General features: G+C 41.5%; 1 protein-coding gene across 1 annotated transcript in view; it reads left to right on the forward strand.

The window, feature by feature from the left end:
* The window catches only part of LOC138300929 (sperm flagellar protein 1-like), a 109,053-nt gene that overhangs the window by 1,070 nt on the left and 93,295 nt on the right, over window positions 1–14,688 (forward strand). Inside the window, exons 2-3 of the mRNA XM_069240831.1 lie at window positions 8,294–8,405; window positions 13,685–13,850. Of these exons, the coding sequence (XP_069096932.1) occupies window positions 8,294–8,405; window positions 13,685–13,850 (278 nt within the window). The remainder of the gene's footprint in view (window positions 1–8,293; window positions 8,406–13,684; window positions 13,851–14,688) is intronic.

Below are 14,688 nucleotides of genomic sequence, written 5' to 3' on the forward strand. Positions count from 1 at the left end.
TATAAAATCTCTTTAAACTTTTGAAGTGAATTTGTTGGTTGTATAATCATTTTCAGTGGTCTACCAAGCTCAGCCTAACCTCTGTCGTCATTTTGCTGCCCCTGCAACTGCCCCGTCCTGCTTGCTCTCTGGCTGCGTGCCCTGTCCCCTCACTCTGGGCACTCCATGGTCTGTTGTGCTGCCCTCACTTTTCCTGCCTTCCATGCCCTCCGTTCTCCATGTGTGTTCCTCTTCCCCCTCCCTTCTTAGGCTGTTGTGCTGCCACTATCCCTATACTGCTACTTCCCTCTATTGCTGCACCTTCAACCCCCCTGCCTGCCCCTTATCTCTGCATGCATGTCCCTGGTCCATTGTGCTTCCAATGTCACTCTGCTGCCACTGCCCTCTGTTGCTGCCCTTGCCGTCATCCCCTGTTCTTCATGTGAGTACCTCCGCCCTTTCCCTCCCTGCTCAGTTGTGCTACCACTGCCCCCTGTGCCACTATTGTCCTCGTTGCTGTGCCTGCCCCTGCTCCCACCTCCTGCCACCCGGTTTTTTAATGTGAAAGTTTAGAGTGAAGACTTAGCTTTGCCTTGGTCAAGCACAAGGATTTAGGATAATTTTGACATTAAAAGATGTGGAACTTCAACTGGGGCACATGCTATGTTCATATTTGAATGTTTCTCGATGATGTTTAATTTATGTGAAATGAGCATCTGTACCAGTTCAGAAACTTACCTGTATATTTATCCAAGAAGAGTCCACAATTTTGCACAAAATGTCCACCCAACAGGAGTTTTAACTTTTGGTATTACTTCATTGGGCGAATATACCATTTTTGAAGTATTTGCAGTACCATGGTACTGCCACCGGTACTGTGGTACTATATGCTGGGCAAGGCTGGTAACCGAGTTAACAGCTATTTTGTTCTGCAATACCCACTTCCAGAATATTTTTTTTTTACATGTTGTAAGCCCCACCATGCCCTCCCCTATGGACTTTAAAAAAAAACAGTTCTCCAGGATCAAGTCCCCAAATCCGGTAGTGGCTGCCACAGCTCTCTGTTAAGAGCTGTGGCAGCCAACCAAATCAGTTGGTAGGGGAAGACCAGACCTGGTCCAGCAGTGCCAAGATTGTCCAAAGGAGAAAATGCTTTCTGAGTCAGTCAGATGGCACATTTTTTTGAAAAGACGGTCATGCAGAATTCCTGCATTACCACCTGTCCAGATATCATTCAATTGTTAACTCCTTCATGCCAACCAAGAGCACCTCTTCAAACACAAATTTCATGTAAACCCAGAGCACCTCTTTAAAGACAAACACACATTTCTCTGAAATGGCTGATCACATTTATTCCAAATAATAAAAAGCACGCTTTCTGAGTAAACTTCTAATTTTTTGCCAAATTAGGTGTAATTCTTTTCAACTGTGTTTTCTATATTGCTTTCCAAAATTTCCTATTGAAATTAACATGGGAAAACAATGTTTTGGTACCCACCCTCTTTCTTGATCCCTGCTTGACAAATCATCCCAAACTTTCCAAAAAGGAACTGAGGTGGATGAACTTTACTTGTTTGGAAAACTTTGTGAAGTTTATCAAATGATGCTAGAGTTATTATCGCAATAAAAACCGCTCTTCCTGTGGAAGCTCTTACCTAAGTATTGTTAAATCTGTGTGGTGTCTGTCTGTCTGTCTATCTATCTATCTATCTATCTATCTATCTATCTATCTATCTATCTATCTATCTATCTATCTATCCGTTGCTTAAACTGTTTACTTATGACTTTGTAGGTATATATCTATATATGCATATACATACAGTCACATTTACACATTGTCTTAAAATGTTCAAATATAACTTTGTATCTTTGCTCAAATGAAGATACACCGAAAACTGCTCAAAGGGTGATACTTCACATCTCTGCATACCTGTTCTCTTTAGTGCAGTTAAGAAGATAATGAATTAGCTCTGTTTCTTTTGTCGCTCCCCAAAATAATTAAAACTTAGGGGCTCATTTGCAAGAAACTGGCACATCAGCCCAATGCGTCAGATTTCTTGTGTTGCCTAACGATTTCCTAACAACGTTATCAATGCGCTGTATTTACAATACAGAGCTCCATGGCGCACGTTTTCACAGATGTGTCAGAAATTCTGTTGCATCTGTGGGGCTAAACTGGCGCATTGCTTTAAAAAAATGATGCTACTCCAGCAATGCGAGGAAGGGTTCCATAGACAAAAGCCCTGTGTCAGCGCCTGCTCTGAGCAGGTGTTAAAATTGTGATGCAGTGAAGTCGCAGAATGATGCAGTGAAATGTAACTTTCACTATGTGAGATGTGCGAGGCTTTTGGCTCAGGTACGCCTATCTTGCATACATTATACTTGGCGCAGGTATAATGTTACGCAATTCTATACAAACTGGCACATTCGGCCCACTGCGTCAGTTTGTAAATTCTGGAGCAGTGTGAAACATTGCTTAGCGCCACTGCTGCGTAAAATTTATTTTGCAACTGTGGTGCAAAGGCCTTGTAAATGAGGCCCTTAACTTTTAAGTTAACTCACCTTCCACTTCTCTGGTAAGTTACATTTCCTTCTACCTGAATAACTGACTGTTTTTGCATCTATTTGTGTAGAGTTTCTCCATTTTACTTTTATTATTTGCTGCCTTTGTATTTTTTTGATTCACCGATCCTAAACTTGATTTTGATTTGACTTATTCTAATTTCCATTATATCTATTCATATGTAAGTGCTCCATCACCCATTGAAGTTAAACTCACCCTTAATAATCTAAAAACCGATACAAAATAAAATACACATTTAACTTCTCTAATGAAGAGTGCCTGTAACGTGATCTTAAAAGTGTGGCAACCTTGAAGGGAAGTTCTCATACTGTCTGAATTGTTACAGTTATTCTAATTAAAGCAACGAAGCCTTGTTGGGAGGGGAGTGTCCTAATAATGATACAGCACTTGTGCTGTAAAGTGCTGATCATCTCCCATTAAAGGTACTTCCGGTGTATTGAGAATGTAAAGCTAAGGCCCTGAAAGCGTTTGGTATTTACTGGACCTGGCAAATACCCCCTATTATGAGTTTTCGTCTGAGAAACGAGGACTTACATACTTGATTTGTGTATTACAATATAATGCATGTTTTCCCCATGTATAGTTTGACAGGTTTGCCCGCTAAAATTCATCAGTGAACTGTGGATGGGTAGTGTTAACTCCAAATTGTGGAATTCCAATCCCTGCACTAACGGGTTTGCCCAGGGATTGGAATTTGCCACACAATTGTAATGAAGCCCCAGGCCATATCAGCTAGAATTTGCACTAAGAAATTCGGGTAGGGTAGCAAGCGGGTCTCCGCTACAGGTATATAAACCAAATGAAACAGCCAAGCAGACGATCTGTAGATTCACTAAATATTTCTTCAGCAGGCACGTCAACCTCTTGAGCACATATTTCACCAACAGGTAGGTGTTTCTGTAGATGCAGTATGGGACATCAAAGACTTCTTTACAGGTTAATGTCCCTATAAGGACAAAAGGTATGAAGTAGGAACAAAACCGTGCCAGACAAAGAACAGGTAAAGGTCATGAAAGGAACTTGATCAAGAGCACTAGTATTTCTTACACAGTAGTATTAATAAATGGCAGTGCCCCTCTGTGTGCCTTCTACCTGCACAATATTGCAAGCAGTGGGGACCAGTAGGTACAAATTTGAGGGGGCGTGAGTGGGGAAGCGCACACACACATGCACACTCATTCCCTTGCAGTCACATGCAGATACGTGCACATATACTCATTCACAACACTCACTCACAAATACACATACATTTATACACAGGCACGCACCAAACAATCATTAAAAAACAGTACTTACCTGCTGCAGCTCTCTTAAAAAGAAGCCTTGGTGGTGCCAGGAGGATTGGTACTGATGCCTCTCCTCATTGCCTAACCTTAGGCAGCCAAAGAAGGGAGGCAGCAGTCCCTACCTCGTCACAGAGTAAGATGGGATCAGAGAGACTGTTCTCTGTGATGAGGTGTCCGTGATAGACTCTCTGCCCTGGGCACTTCAAGGTTTAAACTTGAAGCTGCCTGGAATGAGGCTATCACTGACGCTCTCCCTCTTCAGGAGGGGGAGGGCCTTGAGGCCCTTTTGCTGAGCTGAGGACGTCACGCCCACAGGAGAAGTGACCTCCTCAGCCCAGCAAAGTTCAGCTCAGGCAGCCAGGAGTCTGCGCATTTAGCGCATGTCCCGCTCCTGGCTGCCTGACCTGAACCATGAGAGGGGAACAAAGTCTTAAATGAATTATTTTTTTGCCATCAGTAGCCAGTGAAGAATCTTCAGTTTGGTTGAGAAACAACCGTGTTTAGAAAGACAGAGTAATAGCCTGGGTGTTGCATTCCGTACCAACTGAATTTTGTTTTTGGTTGCATTGGAAGGCCTAGGTAGAGAGTGTTGGAGTAATCCAGCTTAGTGGTTATGAAGGCATATATCAGGGTTATCCTAGCTCTGAAAGTAATAAAGAATAAAACAGTAGGGAGCATTTTTAAAACCCTAAAGCAGGTGGCAGTAACAGTCAGAATATGATGTTTGAAGGAGAGTGGACTGTCGAATCTGACACCTAAATTCCTGACAACTTCAGCAGAGGAAGAAGGCAGACCAAGTATACTAGATATAAGCATATTTTCTCTTACTCAGATATGGTAATTCCCTTTACCTCAACTACTCGAGAGAAGCACAGGGACCTAAATTTCCTGATTTTCAAATCACTTCACTGTCTCCCATCAAATCCCAAGTCACCTTCAAAGCCCTTTTCCTCTACATCAGTAATCATAAACCTTAAGGTTATAGCTACTTTGGAAATGCTCTTGCCTCCGCTCGTCTTAATCCAATCCTGCTTCCTGCCTTTCTCTTCCCATGCTGTCTCTTTAATACTTCCTTCCTCCTACCAATACCCTACCCATCCTCATGCAGAATCCCTGAAGAACATAGAGGTACGTCGTCTGCACACCCTCCTTATTTGCTTCTGTTCTTACAAATAGACTCCTTTCTCCTCGTGCTGTTAGCCAAATGGCTTCCTTGATTGTTCCTTTTGCTGGCATACCCCAGTCTCTGCCTGCTTCAATGTCCTCAGTGCCTCCTACTCCTAATACACATATTGCTTAACTGCTAGCATCTGCCCTGTCTTTTTCCTACATTCACTGTTCTCTGCTACATATCCTCACTGCTGATTCTCAGTTAAATTCATCCTAGCCCTTCTCTGTCAACCTGTCTACGTTCCTGATCCGATGATAGCCTTATTTTCCACAAAGACTTTACACCCCACCCCCCAGCACCTGACGGACTTGCATTAAGTGCCCCAAATCTTCCCATTTCTCTTGTTCTCCTGTGAAGTGAATTTAGGTACTCTTTGGACCCAATTTCTCTCGCAATGTGGGTTTAATTAAAAATAATGGATTTTGCCTCTTTCATAATTCAGCAAATGTTAACACCCTGATGTACACACAACCGATATGAGGTCTTAGACTAATCATACAAGACTCAATTAAGAATCAATATGGACTTTCCCCAATGTTCACCTAGAAAATTCCTAGTGTTGTTTTAAGCAACAAATAGGAATTTACTAAAAGTTATATAAGAATACTTGGGCAAAGCAGCCAATGAACATAGCAAACCCTATCACCTGCTCAGAGTCATATATGAATTCAGCAAGCATAGGCTCGGTGAGCCAGATGTACTTTCACTGGATGTGCTGATCGTGGATGCAATATGTGCACCCACCTTTAGCAAATCCAAGGGTATTTTGGGAATAGACCTATGTTCTAATAGGTCAGAGTACAAAGTGCTGAATCGCAGTGGGTTGCAATTCGACCTACCACATGAAATTGGTCACAAATTGTGATGCAGTACAATGTGCTGCCATCACAGGGATGGGGAGCTGATGGAGCCAGCAGACCACCAAGTCTGTGAATGCTTTCAAATAAAGCAAAAAATTGTTATGCTGCCCATTTTCTTTAAAGGAACGCAAGAAGCGTTTGCAAAAAAACTGAGAATAGTTTGGAAAACCAGTTTTTAAAAGTAGGCCGTGGTCCTATGGACAACGGCCTACTCCCAAAAATGTTTTTCAACCATTGACCAAGGGGAAGGGGTTCCCCGTGGACCTCTTCTTGTTTACGAACAGGTTAACATGTCCTTTGAGGTGTCAGTTCAATGTTAATATATTGCAACCACATTTTGGTCGCTAAACATTAACACATACCATAAGAAATCTCTGTATGGAAGGGATGCCTTAAACACACCCTTTCCAAATATCGATTCCTCATGATTTTTTTAAACCCATTTAGTGATTAACATGTTACGAAAACACTAAATGGATATAGTACAATAGAAAGAAAAAACTTTTGTGTTGCAAACCCTGTGATTTACTGAATTGGAGGGTGTGCAACAAGAAAATGCTCTAGTTCCTCTGGCGCCATATTCCTAAATCATTAGAAAACATCACACAGTTAATTTCATGTCAGCTATAGTTTCTGCATACTATATGATACCATATTGTGTTTTTATAAGGCATGATGATAATTGTGCCATAATTTGAAGATTTGCTGGTGGTGCGGCTGAACATCAGAGACGTCTGTCCAGTAGTGGGGCAGATACTACATTAACCATAATGATATTTGATCTCTGGTGTGGTGTACAATTCTCCCAGTGGTGATAAGCATGAGATCTGTGTGCAAAGGATTCAGATCACCTCTATGACTGTGTAATCAGTTACTAGAGTGGCAAGTGTGTCCTATTTTGGAATGTTGTAAGGGGCTACGGCACAATTAAAGCGTGCAACATGGAAAGAGCTTGAGATGAACGTTTGGGTGGACTGACATCTTTCAAAGACTTCAGAACCAAGCAGCATCCTTAAACCTCTGCAAGCACGACCAAATCAAACAGCACTAAAAGCACTCCATTACCGACAGTAGGTGCTAGAATCAATCTAAATGTTATCTGCATCATTCATAAACCATACTATGGAAAAGGACCGGTATACCTGTAGCAACTAGCTCCTCCTTACTTCACTACAGGATCCCTTCACTCACCGTAAAGCCACCTCATCAACCAACAATCATTCAGAGGGCTCCCAAACTAAGGCAGATCCCTGCATAAAAAAGGCCTTAGACCTTGAAACACCTGGAATCATATGTTTAGATCCACTCACTATAGGTTCAGGAAATTGCTGTAAATAAAACTCTGTATATCTGCTTTCACCTGAACCACAAACTGAAAGGGGATCTGTTGAGTTTGTAAGATATATAGAATGGGCATGCAGGGGTTGGTGAATCTCCTCCACAGTTAGTATTTCCTCCTAAAAGAACGTTTTTTAAAATTTATCTCTGAACTCTAAGCCAGGCCCTTAAACACTAATGGAAGAAATTTAAAACGTTTATTGTGTAGGTTGACCCTTTTGGCCTAAAGGTGATAAGTGATATTGGATGTAGGTAGGGGAAACCGTACAAGAGGTACATGGTGATGCTTAAAATCATATCAAGGACTTAAAGGTAATATACAGGTTTTGATTTTTGTACATATTTAGCAAAGTTCCATGCTGCTGTCAACTGCATTCCCCTTACACCAATTTGCTGATTATAAATATAACAAGCCCTGTATAACTATGCCACCTATGTGTAGAATCACCACCCCTGCATGCCTATTCTCTATTTCTTACAAACTCAACAGATCCCATTTAACTTTATCATGTGTTTATGGAGTCACTAAACTGCTTTTGAAATCCCAATTTCGCTGCAGACCCTTACAGTAAAAATACACAAGTTGAAAATCCAGGACATCAACAATCAACAAAGAGCTTCAAAATGTATACTTTCGCTCTTATCGATCCTTCCTACAGGATGCTCTTCAAGCCTCGGCACTCAATTACATTTTTAAACAAAAAGCTGGAAAACTACAAAAATGCATAGAAATCATGAAATGGAGGAATTTTGTCCTTCAGCTAGTAGAATGTCACAATGTGAGAAACAATTGAGCCTGAATTTGGTAACGTTAAGGTAAAGTTAGGCTTTTTGGTGATCTCTGCAATTCTCTGATCAGTGACTAAAAGCAGTACATCAGTGTGTAACCACTAAGGTCATTTCGTTGTTGAAGACACTATAATATCGTATTAACAAGGTGTATGACTTTTCACAAGATCGCTGACTGTCATCATTGGATTAGATTTGTGGCTGGGAACGCTCAGACACCTGCAAGTTAGCTATTCTTGAGACAAACCTTAAATTTCATTTGTTTCTCCTTTCTCTTTTAATTTAGTCATGGTGGCAGAAATTGTGAAGCATTTTCTCCCGAAGTTGGTGGAAATGCACAATTATGTTCCAGCCAATGCTACCCAGCAGAAGCTGAGCAACTGGGCGACACTGAACAGGTAAGTGTAGTGCTCCAACTATTGTGCTATAGTTGACTGACATTCTCTCCTCACAGAATGTTTATGTTGACTAGGTTGCTATATCTAGAATTCTCCTTTTTAGGTTGAGCCAAGGCAGCGTACATCCGCTGTCTCTCAACATGTTGTAATCTAATTCTGTGGGCTTTTAACACGCCCATCACTTTCATTCATTCCTTGTCCTGCCTTTCAAAATTCCCTTGAATTTGTAGGTAAATCCATTATGTTTGTCCCCTTTTGAGGCTGCTTTGTTACCGCCTTGGAAACTGACCCTGTTACATGGATTATTGCATGATCGGCTTATACCTTAGTGTGGCACACTACTGTTTCGCCTCTCCTCTTCGTGCTCAGAGTCCGTATGTTGTTGCTTCCTCTTCCGTGTTTTTGGGCACTCCTCTGTTTCTTTGTTGTGTCTGCACCCAAAGGCTACAAGCTGGGGGGGGGGGGGTCTTTTTTTTTTTTAAGTTTCATATAGCGCAAACTTGTTTAGAGGAGTGCTTTACATGAGTACCACTTACATACACAAAGTTTCATATAGCGCAAACTCAAACGGAGGAGTGCTTTATATGAGTACCACTTAGCGGTTGAAAAATATATAAACTGGTGCCATTTTAAACAGGAAAAACACAGATATCCTCAACAGGGCTCTCCCAGCACAGTGGGAGAGCCGATACTACAATATTCACTGAACTCAGGAAACTTGCCCCATAATGCTTTGCGGGGCATTCCTTTTACAAAACATTTTTTGCCCATAACACTGCCTGTGGTGGTCCTACGACAATGGGACCACCACCAAACCGTTCAGCACAACACACTCTTTCTTTCTGTCTAGGTCATCTCTGGGTCCCCACACTAGGTTGGGGGACCCCAAAATAGTAACCTCTCCCTCCATTCAGTGTCTTTTTAAGCTCTCATGGCTGGAGCTTTTGTTTTATGGCTAGTAGTAGTTTGTTTTTTTAAGAGCCATGTTTGTAATATTGCAGTAGGCCTGCTAGGCTGGAAAATGTGTAAGGCACTACACCCTCTAGGGACTAAATATATGGTTACACTGCATTACTTTCTGACACTCTCTTTCATGTGGTTATGCCCTCTAGGGGCTGACTATATCGTTACATGACTATGTTTTTTCCAAATGCTTTTTTATTGTGCTGCCCTGTAGGGGCTGTTCTGAGCATTGCATTCACTATGGGTCTCCACACTAGGTTAAGGGAACCCCAAATAATAATATAAATAAATACAACAAATAATTGCAATTGTTTCATGTTTTGATACAGACAGAGGAGAGGGTAAATAGAAGTGCTTTAGTTATATGCAAGGCCACTGAAATTATGTGGTAGAGAGGACCAAATTATGCATCAGGGTTGACCAATTTATGTGGCAAGAAAAGTCCAATTATGCATTTACAACGCCAGTAGCTCTAACTCAAGCAAATGCAAGACCTATTACATTGCAAATGCTTGTTTATTTTTTCTCAGCAGCAGACCAGATCAGGAGGGAAGGTCATTGTTACATCATCGGCTGACACATTTAGCTCTATTTTAACTATCTCCAACTCCAGCACTGGCCTTCACACCATAGCAGCCCAAGAATCTGTTTTTTACGTATTTTACAAGTATTTATTTAGTAAGGTCTATTACAATGCACTTTGGGTCGCCTTTCCCGCCACTTTAAATGTGTTTTTCCAGTGTGAATTTTCTACTGAACAGTCTTTAAGGTAGTAATGGTTTAGCTGAATAAGAGGTAACATCCCTGTCTTGTGACCCTGAGGCACCATGTCACTCAAGTCTTCAAGGTGATCCAATGTCCCCACCTAGAAGTGAGACAAAATAAAAAAACACTCTACTCTCCTTAAAAGCAACATTCAATGACAATGGATTTCTATGAATACACCACATGATATATGATTTCATTCTGTTCACTCTCCACTAAAGAAATCTACTTCAAAAATTCCATATTGTACCTTCAACCACATCTCATCCCTCCCAATAATAACGCTAAAACTCCTGAGCCTCGTACTGTCCATAAGATAAATTAAACACCTTCATCCTGATTCCCTCAAATTCACAAAATTACAACCATTCAATAAAATGTTTTAGAGTCATCTGAAAGTATTACATATTCACCTACATGAAAGCAAGGATTATGGCCTTTTGAGAAAGTGTCTGGAACTTCGCATATTGAGGCAGAAATTCCAGAGTAAGACAATACTCTGTGAATTTAGGGCAAACTATGGACCACCTTCTACCATTCTACCAGCACTTAGCGCTCACAAACAGGGGTTTATCTGAATGTATTCCTGTACGTGGGAACACCCCCAATTCCCTGTGAGCCTTGTTCACACTCAATAAAATAGAAACTACGAGCAGATCCTAAATCAAGACCTTATAGAAATTACAAATCGGCCAGCTGGATCCTGGCTTTCATGTGCCTGTTAGCTAACTTGACAGCTTGGTCCCAGAAGCTCAGTGTTAGGATCAGATGCTGGTGCAATGAAATCGTGCCTTAAAGCACTACTGTGCTAGGGCAGTCCATGTGAGGTCTTTTTATGCTTTCAGAAGTCATGACCCCACAATCTCTTCACTTAGAACATCGGCATCCAACAATGGTTTAGGTGAACTGGATCAATTACTAATATTTTGGATACACACTGACACTAGAAATGAGTTTATTTAGAACATGGTATGTAAATGTATCTTATGTAGATAACCTGAAATGTGGTATACCTCTGACCAGTCTGATGATTCCTTACTTAAGAGGACCCTGTGTTAAGGCTGACCATCTGCTGTTAGCAGATATGCACTTGCATCAAGAGCAGCCTTGCTGGGAGGGCCTTCATGTCTTCCTCCCCCCTCTGTTAACCTCCTGAAAGGAGTGATGAGGAGACCAGGAATCTTTTTTTTTAAACAAGATACAGTCTGATCTCTGTACACCAATAAAGCTCCACAGATGACGTCAAGGTTCAAGCTGAGGAGCTGCTTGAATATTTTCTGAGTCCTCTGCAGCAAAACAATCAAAATTCATCCCGAATTCCAGTCTTCCCACCAGCCCTTAATTTGTGAACAAGTAAACATAGGAGTCCAAAGCTTTGCGGAGCCTGCCGCCACCGCTGCTGAATGCCAGGGCACAGAATGCAAAGGATAGCAGTCTTTATTTCAACTCATGCTTCTTGTTTCCACCACCCTACACTTCCCGTCTCTATATCTCACTCTTTCAGGTTCTTTTTCAGTTCTGCTTTCTCTCATTGTCACAGTTTTCCTATCTTTTCTACTTCCTTCTGTCTTCCTTTTTAGACTCTCTCTCTCTTTTTCTCTGGGTCACACTCTAAAGATGAAAAGTTATGTACTCCCTCCCAAAATAATGCAGAGCCCACCACCAGGAATCACCTGCATACATTAAGCACACCATGTCACAGGACTGAAGAAACTGCTGCTTTTGAACATTTGGAGGCACTGAGCGAAATAACTTATGTTGCTATCAAAGTCAAGCCACGCATTTAATGATCGGGATTGGTGGTTTATGCTAAGGCTATAATGTGATCCCACTGTGAAGGGATATTTAATGTTTTCGGTTAGTTTCTATCGCTGTTTTATGATGTTTTGACTGTCTGATGAGCCGTTAGTCGATTAGAATTATTTTTGATGCTAAAACATATCATATCATCACAGTGCAAGAGAGTAGTTTATTTTTAAGGTTGGGGAGCACATGAGCCTCCAACGTTCTGATACTGTGATGGGTTGTTTGATGTTTGGGATTGGCTGTACTGTCTTTTGGGCCATTTACAGTTCAGGGTTAGTGATAATGGCAAAACCTAGGATGTCGTCACTGTGAGACAAGACATTTAGTAATCAGAAGCTATCGGTACAGTGTGATGCAGAATTTAATGTTCAAGGGTGAGGAGTGCATTCTCAGACTATGATGTCATCACATTTTGACCGATTAGTTAATGATCAGTGTGCCATGTTATCATTACTGGGCCCAGATTTATCACACTTTCACGCAACACAGCAAGCCATCTTGCTGCGCTGCATGAATGGGAAGGGGCAAGAATGCGCTGCATTCAACATTTTACGGCGCATTCCTGTTCTTTCCTTTAGCTGCCCAGCGCCAACTCAGGCAGGATTGTTTTTGTGCAGAAAGGCATAACTTCCCACACAAAAGTAATCCTCAATGGCATTTTCCTCTTACTATGCGTGCTACTGAATGCAACACATGTAGAAAGAGGAAAAAATTAGGATAAATAAAGATATTTCCCCTCGTTACACCTCCCTTAGGGAGGCGTAGTATTTTGCTGTATCCTCAGGTCTTCCACTAATGATAAATCTGGGGATGTGCCAACATCCATGGGTGGATGCATGGGAACACCCACGCTCCACCCATGGAACGTCTCTCTGGGGCAGAGTAACACAAGGCAGCAATTTGCACTGCCTTGTGTTACTCTAGGTTTATCAAGCCATGCAGGGCCATGCAAGGTGGCCTTGCATGGCTTGATAAATCTGACTTTGGAATTGCGTCGCCTTCGCACCCCCTTGCGTGGTGCAAGGATGACTCAACATTATGATAAACCTGTCCCTGAGTGTTTAATGATAACGAGTAGCTGACGGAGGCTATGATGTTATCTTTGTGGGATGGGATACTGATTAGGTTGGTGATTTGGTCTGAACCTATAATGACATCACAGTGGAACAACATATTTAATGTTATGATCTGTGCTGTGGTCTCAGCTTATAATGTCAGTACAGTGGGACTCGGTATTTAATGTTAGATTGATCATTGTATTGAGTCGCCCTTGTGCCACGCAAGGTGAAGTAAACAAAGAGAAATATATTTTTTTTTTCCCTTTTGTTTCCTCTTTCCAAGTGTGCTGCGTTCTGCAGCACACTTAGAAAGACAAATTGCCACCAAGGATTGTTTTTCTCTTTCCGCACAAAAACAATCCTTCCTGTAACTCAGGCACCTCTCCACCTCAGTGCAAGGGTGCCTACATTGGTGCTAGGCTACACTAAATGCACCAGCGCAAAGAAAGGACAGGAACGTGCCATATTTCGGTAGATATGGAACATTCCTGCCCTCTCTTTTCATGCAACCTGCACAACAAGGTGTCTTGCTGTGTTGAGTGAAAAAATCATAAATCTGGGTCAGTGTGTCTGGAATGTTCTTTTAGTGTGACCATATTGTGTAACCACAATGTAACTTGTACTTGGAATTGTGGGTTGCGCATTCATGCATGCTGTTTTTTTGACCCATGGTTGGTCGTTCTACAGGAAGGTTTTCTCCAAGTTGAATTTCCAGGTGGCAGAAGAGGATGTGCGTAAACTGGTGGCTAATTCTTCAGATGTTGTGGAGCCATTCCTATCCACACTCCGACAAAAGATTGAAGAAAAGCTTCATGGGAAGGTGCAGCGAGAGGGTCTCTCTAAGCAAGCCAAGGTGCGTGCCCACAGTCCAGTTCAGTGAGTTATGTGCAGCTCTGTGGTTTGCACCCTCGAGGTCACAGTAAACATTGAGCTTGTGCCTGGTGCACCAAAGATTTGTATGAGGTCAGTCAACATGGTAATTTTGGACCACTTTGGCCTGTTCTGTCTAGCCCCGGACACCTTTATTCCTACAATTTAAGTTTGGAGGGGATGGGTTTTCTGAGTAATGTGGGGAATATGTACAGAACATTTTTGTGGCTAGAAATGGGTCGATTCTGCGACTGCAAAAAAGCAATTTCTAATGTACAGATACCAAATTGTGATTTGTATCTTGTTACCAAATCGTAATTTTGGTTTAGTGATTCGGTATTTGGAAGGGACATGATTAGGGCTTCCATTACAAAAATCAAATCACAGCGTTATGTATGAATGTTTTGAAACTGAATTCCAGTCGCAAAACATTATTTTTTACCGACACCTCGAAGGAGGTGGTAACACATTTGACGATGTAAAAATGAAACTTCAAAGTTTCCTTTTATCTTTTGAAACACATCCCATTTTCCTCGGAGGAAAATGGGCTGCAATTAATTGAAAAAAAATGTGCTTTATTAAAAAGCAATCAGAGACATAGTGGTCTGCTGATCCCAGCAGGCTATCATCCCTGTGATGGCTGCAATTCGTAATGGGTAGTAAATTGCGACCTACCTTATTAATATTAATGTAATAGGTCGATTTGCAACCTATAAGGAGTTGCTTTTTAAAAATTGTACGTTTTCTTATATCAGGAATTCCAATTTCTTTATTGTACTTCTGTAACCATTTTAATCTGGAAGTCACATTCTACATTTTTG

This window comes from Pleurodeles waltl, chromosome 6 (genome assembly GCF_031143425.1).
Source record: "Pleurodeles waltl isolate 20211129_DDA chromosome 6, aPleWal1.hap1.20221129, whole genome shotgun sequence".
Lineage (NCBI taxonomy): Eukaryota > Metazoa > Chordata > Amphibia > Caudata > Salamandridae > Pleurodeles > Pleurodeles waltl.